The 17,445-nt window shown below is 40.3% G+C and overlaps 1 protein-coding gene and 1 pseudogene across 2 annotated transcripts in view; one reads left to right on the top strand and one right to left on the bottom strand.

Annotated features, from left to right (window-relative positions):
• Positions 1-17,445, top strand: part of FSIP1 (fibrous sheath interacting protein 1) — a 220,852-nt gene that overhangs the window by 15,104 nt on the left and 188,303 nt on the right. For both annotated transcript variants that reach the window (XM_065941257.1, XM_065941258.1), the window contains 3 exons: positions 1,403-1,586; positions 6,371-6,525; positions 8,070-8,163. In XM_065941257.1, coding sequence (XP_065797329.1) covers positions 1,403-1,586; positions 6,371-6,525; positions 8,070-8,163 — 433 coding nt within the window. The remainder of the gene's footprint in view (positions 1-1,402; positions 1,587-6,370; positions 6,526-8,069; positions 8,164-17,445) is intronic.
• LOC136172071 (kinesin-like protein KIF11 pseudogene) lies at positions 13,912-16,063 on the bottom strand (annotated as a pseudogene).

Genomic DNA, 17,445 nt, shown 5'->3' with positions numbered 1-17,445 from the left:
TATCTCATTATATTACCCCTGTATAAAAACTCATTCTCAGGGAAAGGTCAGCTTGATTCATTTATGCCAAGATATAAATTACTGACAGGGCTTGTGTGACTTCTCCTAGCAATTTCAGCATTTTCACGAAACTATGCAGCCTTAAGAATTTACTGGATATTATGGAATTTTAGGCTTTACCTGGCCTTTCACAGAAGAATATTTTTGAACAGGAAACCCTCTTTAATACTTCCAAGATCACATAAAGTAAGCATTGTTTTGCTTATTATAAATTGGGTCTCTACTAGTTTCAGTCCATAATGTACCTGTTTTCTTCTCTGTTAACTTGGGGCAGTAACACCTATCCCACAGGGTCATTGTGAGACGTGACTGAGGCAGTGTGTGTCGAGCACTCAGCACAAGACCTGGCCAGTAGTAATTCCTCAGGAAACATCAGTTGTGATTTTTATACTACTGACTCAGCTCAGTTCTCCTGGGGCTTATGTCCTAGTTCAGGTGAAGAGAGATGCTTGTGCAGTCGTGTAAGCACTTAAACCCTGGCAGTTTAATTCTCAGCACTACCTACCTTCTGTCCTGGAGATTCACAAAGGGACCCAGATTGCAATGATGGAGTGTAGACCATGAGCATGAAAGCCTCCAAGGGCTGAGTCCTGCAGGGCTGGAAAAGACATTCTGTCTGTTGGAGGGGAAAGGTATGTCTCCATTTTCCCTGAGGTTTTTGCCTCTCTTGTGGGCTGTGTTAATTTCCAAGGTGACTTTTACTGCCAAGCACAGCCTTCAAGCCCTGTGATCTCTGTTTTTGCTTCCTGCAGCCATGGATGTCTTTTCCTGTCCTCTCTTAGGAAAACACAGCTGCACCAAACTGGTGTCTTCACCAGTTTTTAGCAAATAAACTTTGCTAAAATGGAAAGAGAAACCAAAAGTGAAATAGAAAAGCTGTGACTAGTATAAGAGTAAATGATTAACCAAAGCACATGGTTCTGATTTGAGGAACTCCATTAGAAGCACACTGCAATTCCGACTGTTCACTTTGTGACCAGTGACTACTATGTTGCTTAGTCCTGCTCTAGATCCTTGACTCTCCACCTGAGAGTAAGCTCAGGCAGCAGGGACCATCATGTCTCATCCTCAGAGCTTGACAGAGAGAGATTCTCTTTGGGACTGATTCTTCTATATTATTGCTAGAAATTGCTGGAGAGTGGTGCATATTACTTTGGTGCAAATGTTATTAAATTTAATTGTGTATGTAAATTGTATTTTATCAAGTGTTATATTTCTAGAATAACAACACTACTGTATGATGCTTGTCCTTATATATACTTATATTTGAGTTAAAATAGTCTAGAAATGTAAAATAAAAAACATTATTTTTGAAAACCGTTTCTTTGGAAATAATTTTTAGGTTGATACTGCAATCAATTTGAACTCTGGTAAAGAAGGCCACTCAGAAAGCAATAATACAGAGGAGAGTAGAAACAGTGATGATAATAAAGGGGAAAGCTACTCTGAGAAAATAAAATTGCCTGAAGAGGGGTCAGATGAAGATTTGAACTTGGGTCAACATCAGATAGTCCCTGAATGTTCAGGTAGGATAATTACTTGGTAATTAGCTAATGATAATTACAGATGCTATAGTTAAAATATTAGAATTACATATGCTTTTTATTATTTATTTTTATTTTTTATTATGTAGAAGTAATAAGATACATTTTTTTGTGAGCAAGCAAATCACCAAGTTCTTATTTATAAGAATATTAAGAGTTCTTAAGTACATGTAGAAATATAATAAAATATGTCATATAATGAAATTGTTACTATAATCATTTTAATGAAGTAGGAAGTATTTCTGTATTTTATGACATAATTTATTGATCTTTTTGAAAATTGTATGATAAAATGTATCCTGTAATATATAAATGCCTTTTAAGGGATAATCCCATTTGATTTTAATAACTTCTGGATTTCAAAAAGCTCCTTTTTTCCCATGGTTATTAATACTGGTCAAAGTGAATTAGAACTGCAGTTCTCAAAACATGGGCTGCAGAGCCCTGGGCTCTGAGGCCCTTTTAGGAACTCTGCAAAGTAAAAGCTAGTTTCATTGCAGTACTGATATATCAGTATTATGTATAATTCATTACAATACTGAAATGATTCTGTTTGCTTTTTTGCCCACTGAATGGTTTCACTGATGGTACAAAAGCATTGGTGGGTAAAATTGCTGGTGCTTTGACATGAATCAGGACAATGAATGGCATCAAAGTGTACTAATAGTCATTGTGTTCTTTAAGGCCTGGCATAGGCAGAAGAAAGAAATAGCCGATGTCACTCAAGAATGTTCTTGATGGAGCAGTAAAAATTTTAAATTCTAATTAATCTTGACCTTTGAGTACACATCTTTTTTATATCCTATGTGGCAAATTGGGAGGTACATATAATGCAGTTCTGCACTATACCAAAATGTGAAGGTTGTGTTGAGGAAAAGTGTTTGTGTGGTACTTTGAGAGTTGAACTGGTCATTTTTTAATGGGACTCCATTTTCACTTGAAAGAATAAGTGGCAGACAAACTATTATCATTCAGACTTAAGTATTTTGGCAGACATTTTTGTAAAAAAGGAAATGGACCTGTTAATTCAGGAAAACAACTGACAGTATTTTTTGTCAATGATAAAATTTGAGCTTTCAAGTAAAAACTTAGAATCTTAGAAAACTTGTGTATGTCAATATGAGCTTTACAACTTCCTAGTACTTAGACCTTTCTGATAAAAATCGGTGGCAATATTAACAAATGTGATATATTTTGAAGATTTGCGTAATTCAGTGAACCACTGTTTTCCAGATAACCAATGCAGGATAAAAGATCCATTTAACATGAAAAATAGATCCATGGATTTATGGAATAGCTAGGGTTACAGATTTCACATTATAACTAACCTTTAAGAAACTATCTCTTGTCCAGTTTTGATATTAGTATTAAAGAAGAATTATCTTCTTCATCACCATTATCTGAAAAGGGTATTTCTCCTCCCCTTGCCAACTACTGTGTAAGGCCAAATTTTCTTCATATACTTTAACTGAAGCAACAGATTACAGTAGATTGACTTTGAAGCATATACGTGAATCCAGCTGTCTTCTATTAATCCAGATACTAACGAGTGAAAATATCACTATTCTTCTCAACAATTTTTTTGGAAAATGTAGCTATTTGTCATTAAAGTGTTATATTTGTGTTAAAATGTAATAAGTAATGCCATGTTTATTATTTAAAAATGAATAAATATATATTAATAATCTTCAATTTTGATTTCTAATATGGTAATTATCCATAGACATAACTCACATAAACAAAAGTTATTTTGAGTTCTCCATAATTTATAAACTATAAAGGAAAGCTGAGCTTGTAGTGGTGGCCTCCCCAGCCTGAACCCGAGGCGTGATGGCCTCTTCCCTCTCTGGCACCGGCCTGTGGGCCCCATTGAGGCAGGGGCTGCTCAGCTGCCCCTCTCCACTCAGACCTTGACTAGCCCACCAGGCTGGCTGGCTCCCCCTGCACAAACAGCCAGGTGGGAGCTCCACTCTGGGGGCACCAGCTCTGAGGCTGCCTTGGGGGTCACAGGCTGGCTGGTGTGGCCAGCAGAGGGCTGTGCTCACAGTGCCCACTGCCTCAGACAACGGTTCTGGTTGATGGGTGTGTCAGCCATCTCCACATGGCCACGAATGGTCTCTGCCACCTGCACACCTTGCTCTGTGGGTTGAAGAGTGGTGTTGCTAGAACAGCCGGATGCTAGCTCACACCTGGCTGCTTTCTGCAGTTGTACCTTTCTGCTTGGGGCGCAGTAGCAGCGAGGCAGACACCAGCTATAGTGGCCCCACTCAGTCATTGGTTGGTGCCACAGTGGGCCCCTCCCCCAAGCAAGTGACTGTTGGTGAGCAACTGTCAATCAGCAACCGTTAGTGCCCTGCTCAGCCATTGGTTGGGGACACAGTGGGTCCCTCCTCCTCCCCCTGTTGTATATTAAAAAGAGCCCAGATTTGGACTGACAGGGAGATGCTTTTTTGAGATGCTAGTCTGACGTCTGACATCTTCTCAGTCTGCTAGTTTTTTGACTCAAGTTGTCATTTCTTGTTCCAGCAGCTCGTTTTCTGGTTTATTGGCCTGTCATGTGGTGAGCAGAATGAGTTTGGGTTCAGTAACAAGCTCATAAACTTTGAGAACTGATTTAAATTGTGTTTGGAATGAGATCAGCTCTCAGACCAGGTGACTCAGGATTACAGTTATCAGGAAACGAGGTATTAGAGTTGAGACTAGCTAGTGGCCCCGTTTACGTTGTATTGTTTACATTACATTATATTTAGTAATGTTTATAGTACATTACATTGTATTGTTTCTGTGTAGCAAGAGTTAACTTCAGAATGCCTGCTGAATAGACCACCTGTATACATGGAGCTTGAGAATGCTAGGGCTGCCAGTTGGAATTAGAACTAGAGGCTTTTGCGTTTGACATACGTGAGCAATACAATTTGTAGAGTCTCCTTATTAGTAGGATCAGTATTCTTTTTGGGTAAGCTTCTTCCCTCTAAACATATCTCCTTTTCTTTTAAGAGAAAGTGATATACATTATAGGGAAACACCATTGGACTCTTTGTATTTTCAAAAGTTGCAAAACTTGGCTTTTCTTTGCATAATGTGACATTTCTGATGATCTAAGCTGGGATAGCTGAGACTTCAGGACTTGAACACCTATGCTCATTGCCAGGTTATCATCTTTCATCAGACTTTACAGAGGAATTATCTCCTGGTGATAAAGAGCTTTAGCTCTGGAGTCAACACAAATCTGGGCAGAGACTGACTCTGCCTTTTACTAGTTATAAGATGATAGATCTTGGACATGTATTTAACTCAGTTACAAATTAGCCTCAGTTTACTGATTTGTAAAATAGGAGCAATAATTATTCCATCTCACTGGTTTATGGTGTGGATTATACAAGATAATGAATGTAAATAAAGCATTTAACACTGTGTCTATCAGGTAAATGTATAAATGTTAGTAGTAGTGATAGTATTAGTCGCTCAGTCATGTCTGGCTCTTTGTGACCCCATGGACTGTAGCCTGCCAGGCTCATCTGTCCATGGGATTTTCCAGGCAAGAATACTGAGTGGATAGGCATTCCTTTCTCCAGGGGATCTTCCTGACCCAGGGGTTGAACCCGGGTCTCCTGCTTTGCAGAAGGATTCTTTACTGTCTGGGGCATTAGCTGCTATTATTAATATGACCATTAATCATAATGATAATTATTAATATTATTAAGCATAATCATAAGTGAAAAATAACAGAAGTTCTAAATAGTTCCTAACTATCAATTATCCATAATTCAAGAACACTTTAGAGTGTTTTGGGCTTCCCTGGTGGCTCAGCTGGTAAAGAATCCGCCTGCAATGTGGGAGACCTGGGTTCGGTCCCTGGGTTGGGAAGATCCCCTGGAGAAGGAAAAGGCTCCCAACTTCAGTATTCTGGCCTGGAGAATTCCATGGACTGTATATTCCATGGGGTTGCAAAGAGTCAGACATGACTGAGAAACTTTCACTTTTACTTTAAGGTGTTTCAGGAAAATGGAATAACAGGAAGGGGTGTACATGAAAGGTGTTTAGATACATGGTGTACTTTTCTGATTTTGTTTCTAACATGGTGGAATTACTCTGTGTCTCTGACATGCTACATTTTACTATAGCTATTTGTGTAAGTGACTTCTCTTTCAGTTAGTCTGAAGCAATTTCAGGATAGGGTCTTTGTCTTATTCTTTGTTAATTATGAATATAGAAAGTATAGCAGAATGAAGGAGAAAGAATTTGGGGTTAAAAATTATATGAGACCCACTTCTGAATTCAGTGCTACAATTTATTAGCTATTTGAAAGGATTAAGTTATCTCAACTGTAAAAGAGAAGTAAATGTCTATTTCACAAGGTTGTTAGATAATTATATGGAAAAAAAAAAAGCAAAAGCAGTCTTCGCTGGTGGCTCAGATGGTAAAGAATCCATCTGCAAAGCAGAAGGCGCAGATTTGATCCTTGGGTTGGGAAGAACCCCTGGAGAATGGAATGGCTACTCATTCCAGTATTCTTACCTGGAAAATGTCATGCACAGAGGAGCCTGGAAGGCCACAGTCCATAGGATGGCAAAGTGTTGGAAAGGACTGAATGACTAACACTTTCACTTTTTTCCAAACCAAGATACATGACACCAATGTTAGTTATTACACCAACCATAAACATTTGTTGAATGAAAGAACAAATAGTAAAAGTAAAACAAGAAAAAAAAAGCTTTATGATCTTAATAAACTTCATGCTCATTCTTACTTTCAACATAATACAGATGAATTCGAATTAAAAGAATTAGATTCTCAACTTCAGGATGCTATTCGGAAGATGAAGAGGCTTGACAAGATATTGGTGAAGAGACAATACAGAGAAAAAGAAATTAAGAAGCAAGGTCTAGAAATGAGAATAAAGCTGTGGGAGGAACTTAAGGTAAGAATTGTATAACCTTATGCTGATATGTGAGAAGCAACTTCTAATAAGTAGGAATAGCATGGCCTCTGGTAGTGTTAGTATGGTCTGCCTTAATTTATTTTGTGGAAGTAGGGCAGTAGTGTTTATATGTGTGTATGGGGTGAGGGAGCAGTGAGGGAGAAAGTTTTCTGGAACTGGAGAAGGTGATTTTGCAGGATTCCAGATTTCGCGCACTGCCCTGAGCGTCTTCATTCCCCAGACAGCACAATAGGCTTCTCTCTCCAATGTCTGGCCTGGGTGCCTGGGTTCCTCCATGTCTGGAATAGGAAGGAATTTGGTGCCTACTTTCATCAACTATATATGTCAGCTTTTTCTTCAACAAGCTTACAGTTTGGAGATAAGTACACAAAAACAAAAACATCTAACCCCCTGGTTACCATCATTATTTGAGTAAACTTCTGCAACAAACAAGCGAGGAGTTGACTATTTCACATGCTGGTCAAGATCTCTTTGGGAAGCTGTAAAATGCTTGTGGTCTGTGACCATGCTGTATATACTTTTGTCTTAGTGAATTTCTAATGCTTGACTAACTCTCCTTGGCCCTCTTGGACGTTTTATTCTTTGTAGTATTGAGGGGTGGAAGTTGACCAGTTGTTGGCACTGACTTGTGTATACGCATTGCACTTTTAAGATAAGGAACATTATAACAACAGATGGATTGTTTTTGATAAATTCTTCCTTGATTAGTTGACTGACTTCTAGGAAATCTCCCAGGCAGTGATGTGAATTAACAGTAAAGTAGTTAAGAATACATTTTTACAAGGTTCCCAGGAAGACCACTGGGATGGAGAAGTAAGTATATAAAATGCAGTGCTTTAAGCTGCTGCTGCTGCTGCTAAGTCGCTTCAGTTGTGTCCAACTCTGAGCGACCCCACAGACGGTAGCCCACCAGCCTCCCCTGTCCCTGGGATTCTCCAGGCAAGAATACTGGAGTGGGTTGCCATTTCCTTCTCCAATGCATGAAAGTGAAAAGTGAAAGTGAAGTCGCTCAGTCATGTCCGACTCCTAGTGACCCCATGGACTGTAGCCTACAAGGCTCCTCCATCTATGGGATTTTACAGGCAAGAGTACTGGAGTGGGTTGCCATTGCCTTCTCTGGCTTTAAGCTAGAGAAAGAAATTTTAGCAGGAAAAGTTAGTCTATCACTTACCTCTGTTGAATATCAAAGCAAATTTTTACTTGCTTGGAAATATGAATTATAGCTGGAATCATAATAAAATAATACCAATTTTGAAATATATGAAACTTGCTTATTATTAAACAGAAATTTAAAGCAAGGTAATTATCATATAGAGATAGACATATTCCAACTTTGAATTGGGAATACTCATTGACAGAATTTTGAAGAAAGAGGAAACATGAACAGATTTCCTAATTAAAGGAGTAAAAGTAACCTGTATTTATGAACTGAATTGGAAACCATTCTTAGATTTTAAAAAAATATATCAATGAATACAGTTGCCTTCTTTCCCCATGTTTAAGCTTTTATTCTTTTTTATTAGTCTGCAAAAAATGGTGAACTTTTGCAAAGTAACGAGGAAATGGAAAATACAAAAAAGTTTCTAGCTTTGACTGCTGCATCAGAAGAAACTGTTGGTGAGTAAAATTGATTCATGTTTATTTTTATCTCAGAGTCATAAACTATTTGGATTAAAGTAAAATTCCTAATTTAGTTATCTTTTCTTTTTCTTTGTGAGTTTAATTTTTCTTTAGGAGAAACCATCATGTTAGGTAGGATTATATGAAACTATGGTGAATTTAGGTATGTTTCAGAGTCTTCTAGGGTTTGTGTCTGCTCAAAGATGGGGAGACAGGGGAGTGAAAAATCAGGAAGTAGACAAAGCATGTCTTTGCCTTTAATTACTGTGCCTCTTGGATGCCCCTAGACATCCAGTTTTTGCTCACAGTCCCCTAGTTGTGTGAGAACGTCCCATGAGCTGTCTCACTCAGGCCTCTGCAACCTTTTATAAAAATTTGTTACTGATTTGTCCTTTTCCTATTCTCACAGTCCTGCTTTATGAGACCAGCTAATTAATTCTGTGTTTCTACTCCCCTTGTGTGTATGTAGCAGCTGATCCTTGAACAACAGGGTGTTTAGGAGCACTGGCCCCTGTGCAGTTGAAAATCCAAGTATAAGTGTATTGTTGGCCCTCTGTCTCTGTGGTTCTACATCCATGTCAGTTCAGTCACCCAGTCGTGTCTGACTCTTTGTGATCCCATGAACCACAGCACGCCAGGCCTCCCTGTCCATCACCAACTCCCGGAGTCTACCCAAACTCATGTCCATTGAGTCGGTGATACCATCCAACCATCTCATCCTCTGTCGTCCCCTTCTCCTCCTGCCCTCAGTCTTTCCCAGCATCAGGGTCTTTTCAAATGAGTCAGCTCTTTGCATCAGGTGGCCAAAGTGAGTTTCAGCTTCAAAATCAGTCCTTCCAGTGAACACTCAGGACTGATCTCCTTTAGGATGGACTGGTTGGATCTCCTTGCAGTCCAAGGGACTCTCAAGAGTCTTCTCCAACACCACAGTTCAAAAGCATCAATTCTTCAGCACTCGGCTTTCTTTAGAGTCCAGCTTACATCCATACATGACCACTGGAAAAACCATAGCCTTGACTAGATGGACCTTTGTTGACAAAATAACGCGTCTGCTTTTTTTCTTTTTCCCAGAGCTGAGTATAGCACAGGCCCATGATTCTTTATTTCCTGGGTCTGCGACCCACATCTAGTCTGGTCGAGCAACTGTCAGTTCAGTTCAGTCACTCAGTCGTGTCCGACTCTTTGCGACCCCATGAATCGCAGCACGCCAGGCCTCCCTGTCCCATCACCAACTCCCAGAGTTCACTGAAACTCATGTCCATTGAGTCAGTGATGCCATCCTGCCATCTCATCCTCTGTCGTCCCCTCTTCCTCCTGCCTCCAATCCCTCCCAGCATCAAGTCTTTTCGAATGAGTCACCTCTTTGCATGAGATGGCCAAAGTACTGCAGATTCAGCTTAGCATCAGTCCTTCCAATGAACACCCAGGACTGATCTCCTTTAAAATGGACTGGTTGGATCTCCTTGCTTCCAAGGGACTCTCAAGAGTCTTCTCCAACACCACAGTTCAAAAGCATCAATTTTTTGGCGCTTGGGTTTCTTTTGGCGCTTGAGAGTCCAAATCTCAAATCCATACATGACCACTGGAAAAACCATAGCCTTGACTAAATGGACCTTTGTTGGCAGAGTAATGTCTCTGCTTTTTAATATGCTATCTAGGTTGGTCATAACTTTCCTTCCAAGGAGTAAGCGTCTTTTAATTTCATGGTTACAATCACCATCTGCAGTGATTTTGGAGCCCCCCAAAATAAAGTCTGACACTGTTTCCACTGTTTCTCCATCTCAACACTGCCAAAATGCCCAGAGTACTCCTATGGAAGCAGGCAGTCACTGAGCTCGAGAGGAGTCAGGTAGCATTGCCTGCAGGGAGTTGCAGGCTGACTGCCGCAGGCATTTATGCAACCTCCGTGAGAGGCCTGTGGGATGCTGCGCCACATAGATTGAGCCTGCAACAGCTACTGAAGGACCGTGGTTGGAAAGCGCAAATCTGACCTTACTTTCTTGCTTGGAGTCATTTGGCGAGGACGAGTTCTCATCACTCAAAGGATAAATTCATAATCCTAAAGTAACATTCAGTGTCTTTTTCATCACAATTTAGTACCCGTGGTAGCCTTAACATTTCCTAATTATTCTTCAAGACAATTCTGGATGCCTCCTCTGAGAAAAGGGCTTGCTTTGGACCACTCTTTTCTGTGCTTCCTCAGCACTATCTTACAATGCTCTAATATCATTTACAATCACAGCTAGGTTTCCCGAGTGCTTATGTGGTTGTTATAGCCTAAACTATTTACCCTCACCAGCTCATTAATTTTCACACAACTGTCTGGGACAGCTGCTGTCAGTCTCATTCTGCAGATGAGGAAACTCTGGCCTAGAGACGTTCGTTCACTACTCAGGGACAGTCTCCCACTAGACTACCAGTTCTAGGCTGGCACTGAAGGACCAACTATTTGCTTTTCCGTGGGCCACGCCCTGGGGTGGGGTCTGGTGATGATACCGTGTCCCATAGTGCTTTCACGCCAGCGCTGCCATTGGCCCGGCCAATCTGCTCCTTTTTAAAAGTGAGGCGCCTACAACAGACAATACAGAAATACAAAGGATCATAAGAGAGTATTATCAGCAACTATATGCAAATAAAATGGACAACTTGGAGGAAATGGACAAATTTTTAGAAAAGTACAACTTCCCAAAATTGAACCAGGAAGAAATAGAAAATCTTAACAGACCCATCACAAGCACGGAAATTGAAACCGTAATCAGAAATCTTCCAGGAAACAAAAGCCCAGGACTTCACAGCTGAATTCTACGAAAAATTTAGAGAAGAACTAACACCTATCCTACTCAAACTTTTCCAGAAAATTGCAGAAGAAGATAAACTTAACTCATTCTACGAGGCCACCATCACCCTAATTCCAAAACCTGACAAAGATGCCACAAAAAAAAGAAACTACAGGCCAATATCACTGATGAACATAGATGCAAAAATTCTTAACAAAATTCTAGCAAACAGAATCCAACAACATATTAAAAAGATCATACATCATGACCAAGTCGGCTTTATCCCAGGGATGCAAGGATTCTTCAGTATCCACAAATCAATCAATTTAATACACCACATTAACAAATTGAAAGATAAAAACCATATCATTATCTCAATAGATGCAGAGAAAGCCTTTGACAAAATTCAACATCCATTTATGATAAAAACAATCCAGAAAGCAGGAATAGAAGGAACATACCTCAAAAGCTATATATGACAAACCCTCAGCAAGCATTACCCTCAATGGTGAAAAATTGAAAGCATTTCCCCTAAAGTCAGGAACAAGACAAGGGTGCCTACTCTCACCATGACTATTCAACATAGTTTTGGAAGTTTTAGCCACAGCAGTCAGAGCAGAAAAAGAAATAAAAGGAATCTAGACTGGAAAAGAAGAAGTAAAAAACTCACTGTTTGCAGATGACATGATCCTCTACATAGAAAACCCTAAAGACTCTACCAGAAAATGACTAGAGCTAATCAATGAATATAGTAAAGTTGCAGAATATAAAATTAACACACAGAAATCCCTTGCATTCCTATACACTAACAATGAGAAAACAGAAAGAGAAATTAAGGAAACAATTCCATTCACCATTGCAACAAAAAGCATAAAATACTTAGGAATATATTTACCTAAAGAAACAAAAGACCTATATATAGAAAACTATAAAACACTGGTGAAAGAAATCAAAGAGGACACAGATAGATGGAGAAATATACTGTGTTCATGAATCAGAAGAATCAATATTGTGAAAATGCGTATACTACCCAAAGCAATCTATAGATTCAGTGCAGTCCCTATCAAGCTACCAACGGTATTTTTCAGAGAACCAGAACAAATAATTACACAATTTGTGTGGAAATACAAAAAAAAATCTAGAATAGCCAAAGCAATCTTGAGAAAGAAGAATGGAACTGGAGGAATCAACCTGCCTGACTTCAGTCTCTACTACAAAGCCACAGTCATCAAAACAATATGGTACTGGCACAAAGACAGAAATATAGATCAATGGAACAGAATAGAAAGCCCAGAGATAAATCCACGAACCTATGGACACCTTATCTTTGACAAAGGAGGCAAGAATATACAATGGAGAAAAGATAATCTCTTTAACAACTGGTGCTGGGAAAACTGGTCAACCACTTGTAAAAGAATGAAACTAGAACACTTTCTAACACCATACACAAAAATAAACTCAAAATGGATTAAAGATCTAAATGTAAGACCAGAAACTATAAAACTCCTAGAGGAGAACATAGGCAAAACACTCTCTGACATAAATCACAGCAAGATCCTCTATGACCCACCTCCCAGAATATTGGAAATAAAAGCAAAAATAAACAAATGGGACCTAATGAAATTTAAAAGTTTTTGCACAACAAAGGAAACTATAAGCAAGGTGAAAAGACAGCCCTCAGATTGGGAGAAAATAATAGCAAATGAAGCAACAGACAAAGAATTAATCTCAAAAATATACAAGCAACTCCTGAAGCTCAATTCCAGAAAAATAACCCAATCAAAAAATGGGCCAAAGAAATAAACAGATATTTCTCCAAAGAAGACATACAGATGGCTAACAAACACATGAAAAGATGCTCAGCAGCACTCATTATCAGAGAAATGGAAATCAAAACCACAATGAAGTACCACTACACACCAGTCAGAATGGCTGCTATCCAAAAATCTACAAGCAATAAATGCTGGAGAGGGTGTGGAGAAAAGGGAACCGTCTTACACTGTTGGTGGGAATGCAAACTAGTACAGCCATTATGGAGAACAGTGTGGAGATTCCTTAAAAAACTGGAAATAGAACTGCCATATGACCCAGCAATCCCACTTCTGGGCATACACACTGAGGAAACCAGAATTGAAAGAGACACGTGTACCCCAATGTTCATCGCAGCACTGTTAATAATAGCCAGGACATGGAAGCAACTTAGATGTCCATCAGCAGATGTATGGATAAGAAAGCTGTGGTACATATACACAATGGAATATTACTCAGCCATTAAAAAGAATACATTTGAATCAGTTCTAAAGAGGTGGATGAAACTGGAACCTATTATACGGAGTGAAGTAAGCCAGAAAGAAGAACACCAATACAGTATACTAACGCATATATATGGAATTTAGAAAGAAGGTAACGATAACCCTATATGCAAGACAGCAAAAGAGACACAGATGTATAGAACAGTCTTTTGGACTCTATGCGAGAGGGCGAGGGTGGGATAATATGGGAGAATGGCATTGAAGCATGTAAAATATCATATGTGAAACGAATCGCCAGTCCAGGTTTGATGCATGATACAGGGTGCTTGGGGCTGGTGCACTGGGATGACCCAGAGGGATGTGATAGGGAGGGAGGTGGGAGGGGGATTAGGATGGGGAATACATGTACACTCATGGCAGCTTCAAGTCCATGTATGGCAAAACCAATACAATATTGTAAAGTAAAATAAATTAAAAAAAAAAAAAAAAAAAGCGCTGAATGGTTGCTCAGTTTCCTGGGCTTGGGACGGAGACCAGGCCCGCAACTGGAAGGCTCGGGCCAGCGCGGGGCAGACGCCACGGCCAGCCACTGTCCCCGGGCGACAGCGACCCCCGTGGGCATGCCAGCACCGGGCAGGGGAGGCCTGCGTCGGCCGCCGAGCTGCTCCACACTCCAAGGTCCCCCGAGACCGCGACCCCACCTTTCCAGAGGACTGTCATGGCGCCCCAGCCGAATCCATCCGCGAAGAAGAAAGACGAAAAGAGGAAGAACATCCAGGCGGTGGCGAGACGCAGGCAGGGCGAGCTTGCAGGGTTCCGAGCGCTGGGCTTTGCCGCCAGGCTTCTTCCTGCGCGGTCCGAGGAGAGGGATTTTGTTTGCAATTTTCTGAAGAAACCAGACCTTCCTGTTTCATAGTTTCCTGCATTTGCTCAGTATTTTCTTGAACACTGCTAACTGGTTTCTGGATGGTTTTACACTTTCCCTCCAAATCACAGAATCTCTCCTCCCAAAGACTGATTAACTGGTAAACTTCCTGTGAATGGATTTTCTTTGCTTTTTTCACATCTTCAGTTAAGTTTTCACACACCTTCTGTGATTCAGCCAAGGAAGAAACTGTATTTTCGTTTAGTTCATGTAGATTGTTACAGTGTACTAAGAAAGCCATCCATTTCCTTCTTCTGATCTTCTATCTTATTAGCCACAATTGACAAAGTCTTGAAAATCTTCTTCAGTTGACTATTGATTTCCAGTATAGATGCCACAGTGGGGGATAAAGCTGTTCCCAGTGAACTGAGGAGATCAGTCTTAAGTACATTAATCAATTCTTGAAGTACAGTTTTACTTTCTGCTGTTAGCAACTGTTCTTTCAATATCATATTAGACATCTGAGAAAAAAGTGTAGACACATTTTCTGGAATCGATGTGAGAGATTCAAGTGCTGCTGCAGTAACAGTGTCTAATGCAGAGACACTGGATGTCAGCAAGGTACCAAACAAGGTCTTGTGAACTTCTAGCATGGCCTTTTGTTTCCTGCTGCCATCCTTAATTCTTCCATATTATTAAACAGACTATTCAAGTTTTTGCCAAAAACACCTTGAGCTTCTGCGTTATGCTGATCAACTGCTTTCCTACGATCCAGTTTAGAATGGAGACCAAATACATCTTTTGTAGTTTCTTCAGCTGTGTTAAGCAACCTGTTGGCAGCATCATGAAGTCTCTCCTCAGTACTTTCCAAAGCCGAGGTGATATATTCTTCTTCAACAAGCTGTAATTTCGTTTCCTGCATATGTCTTTGAGTGGTCTCAAGTTCCTGTGTCTTACTTTGCAGGTCAGGTTTGCACTGGTTAAGTTCATTTTTACTATCCATAAATAATTTTGTAACCATATTTAGCTCTTCCTCAACAGCAGCAATTTTTTCAACCAATTCTACAATTTCTTCCTCTTGAACAGTTAGTTTTCCACTCATAGCTCTAAAATTTTCTTCTGTAATGTACACTCCATTTTTTCCATGAGTTGCCGCAAGATCCCGTTTCAGACGCTCTATCTCTTCTGTATATTCCTTAATCAGAGCTTTCTTGGTGAGTTTCTGGATAACCTCAGGCTTACTGAGTATGTTCTTTGCTCTATGAGCATATTCCAATGTACTTAGAGTTTCCTCCAGATTGAGAGATGCAGGAGAAACTGTTGCAATGATAGATGTTCTTGTACGTCCCCCAAGAGAGTCCTGGAAGATTCTAGTCAGTTTAGATTCTCGATAAGGAGCATGAAGTGTTCTTTCTACAAGAGCAATGATAACCCTTTCCAGAGTCAACAGGGACTGATTGATATTTCCAGCTTCCTGAGCTCTCTTTTCAACTGCTTCAGAACGGCCAATGTTCTCACTGTCTGCAAGATCAACCAAGTTCAGCTTTCCAATTTTAACAAGCTCCTCTCCATCAACTATAGTTTCTTTCATATGTATTGTAACAGAAAACTGGGTGGGATGGACTTCAGTAGGCGTTCATCAAAGTTGCTGCAGTTGTCCTTTTCGCTGTCCCCTTCTCCAAAATTTGATAGACTTCATTCTTGTTGTGTACTGTAAATTCTTCTAAACCTTTGATTATCACTCCCCTCTTGCTACGGGGATCATCAAACATCTGCAGTCTCTCAGAAACATCAGAAGACGGATTAAGGAGATAAAAGAGCTCTTTGTTATAGATTTCCAATAGCGACACTTTCACTGAAAACTCAGTACCATTATCAGTAAGTTTCTCAAAAATCTGATGAAGAGTACCTGGAATTATACCAGCCAAAGGATCCTCCTCCCAAGTATACTCTTCATTAGGGGACCTTTCACCTTCCACTGTAAAGGTTTTTCCATTGGCGTTTTCAGTTCAGTTCAGTTGCTCAGTCATGTCTGACTCTTTGCGACCCCATGAATTGCACGCAGCACGCTAGGCCTCCCTGTCCATCACCAACTCCTGGAGTTTACTCAAACTCATGTCCATCGAGTCAGTGATGCCATTCAGCCATCTCATCCTCTGTCATCCCCTTCTCCTCCTGCCCCCAATCCCTCCCAGCATCAGGGTCTTTTCCAATGAGTCAACTCTTCACATGAGATGGCCAAAGTACTGAAGTTTCAGCTTCAGCATCAGTCCTTCCAATGAACACCCAGGACTGATCTCCTTTAGGATGGACTGGTTGGATCTCCTTGCAGTCCAAGGAATTCTCAAGTCTTTTCCAACACCACAGTTCAAAAGCATCAATTTTTCGGTGCTCAGCTTTCTTCACAGTCCAACTCTCACATTCATACATGACCACTGGAAAAACCATAACCTTGACTAAATGGACCTTTGTTGGCAAAGTAATGTCTCTGCTTTTTAATATGCTATCTAGGTTGGTCATAACTTTCCTTCCAAGGAGTAAGCATCTTTTAATTTCATGGCTGCAATCACCATCTGCAGTGATTTTGGAGCCCCCCAAAATAAAGTCAGCCACTGTTTCTACTGTTTCCCCTTTTTCCCCATCTATTTGCCATGAAGTGACAGGACCGGATGCCATGATCTTAGTTTTCTGAATGTTGAGCTTAAAGCCAACTTTGTCACTCTTCTGTTTCAGTTTCATCAAGAGGCTCTTTAGTTCTTCACTTTCTGCCATAAGGGTGGTGCCATCTTGCACATCTGAGGTTATTGATATTTCTCCTGGCAATCTTGATTCCAGCTTGTGCTTCTGCCAGCCCAGCGTTGTCTCATGATGTACTCTGCATATAAGTTAAATAAGCAGGGTGACAATATACAGCCTTAACGTACTCACTTTCCTATTTGGGACCAGTCTGTTTTTCCATATCCAGTTCTAACTGTTGCTTCCTGACCTGCATACAGGTTTCTCAAGAAGCAGGTCAGGTGGTCTGGTATTCCCATCTCTTTCAGAATTTTCCAGAATTTTCCACAGTTTATTGTGATCCACACAATCAAAGCCTTTGGCATAGTCAATAAAGCAGAAATACATTTTTATCTGGAACTCTCTTGTTTTTTTTGATGACCCGGCGGATGTTGGCAATTTGATCTCTGGTTCCTCTGCCTTTTCTAAAATCAGCTTGAACATCTGCAAGTTCACGGTTCACATATTGCTGAAGCCTGACTTGGAGAATTTTGAGATTTACTTTACTAGCATGTGAGATGAGTGCAATTGCACAGTTTGAACATTCTTTGGCATTGCCTTTCTTTGGGATTGGAATGAAAGCTGACCTTTTCCAGTCCTGTGGCCACTG

Source organism: Muntiacus reevesi, chromosome 7 (assembly GCF_963930625.1).
Source record: "Muntiacus reevesi chromosome 7, mMunRee1.1, whole genome shotgun sequence".
NCBI lineage: Eukaryota > Metazoa > Chordata > Mammalia > Artiodactyla > Cervidae > Muntiacus > Muntiacus reevesi.
The sequence above is the reverse complement of the archived record's forward strand: the minus strand, read 5'-3'. Positions and strand labels throughout refer to the sequence as shown.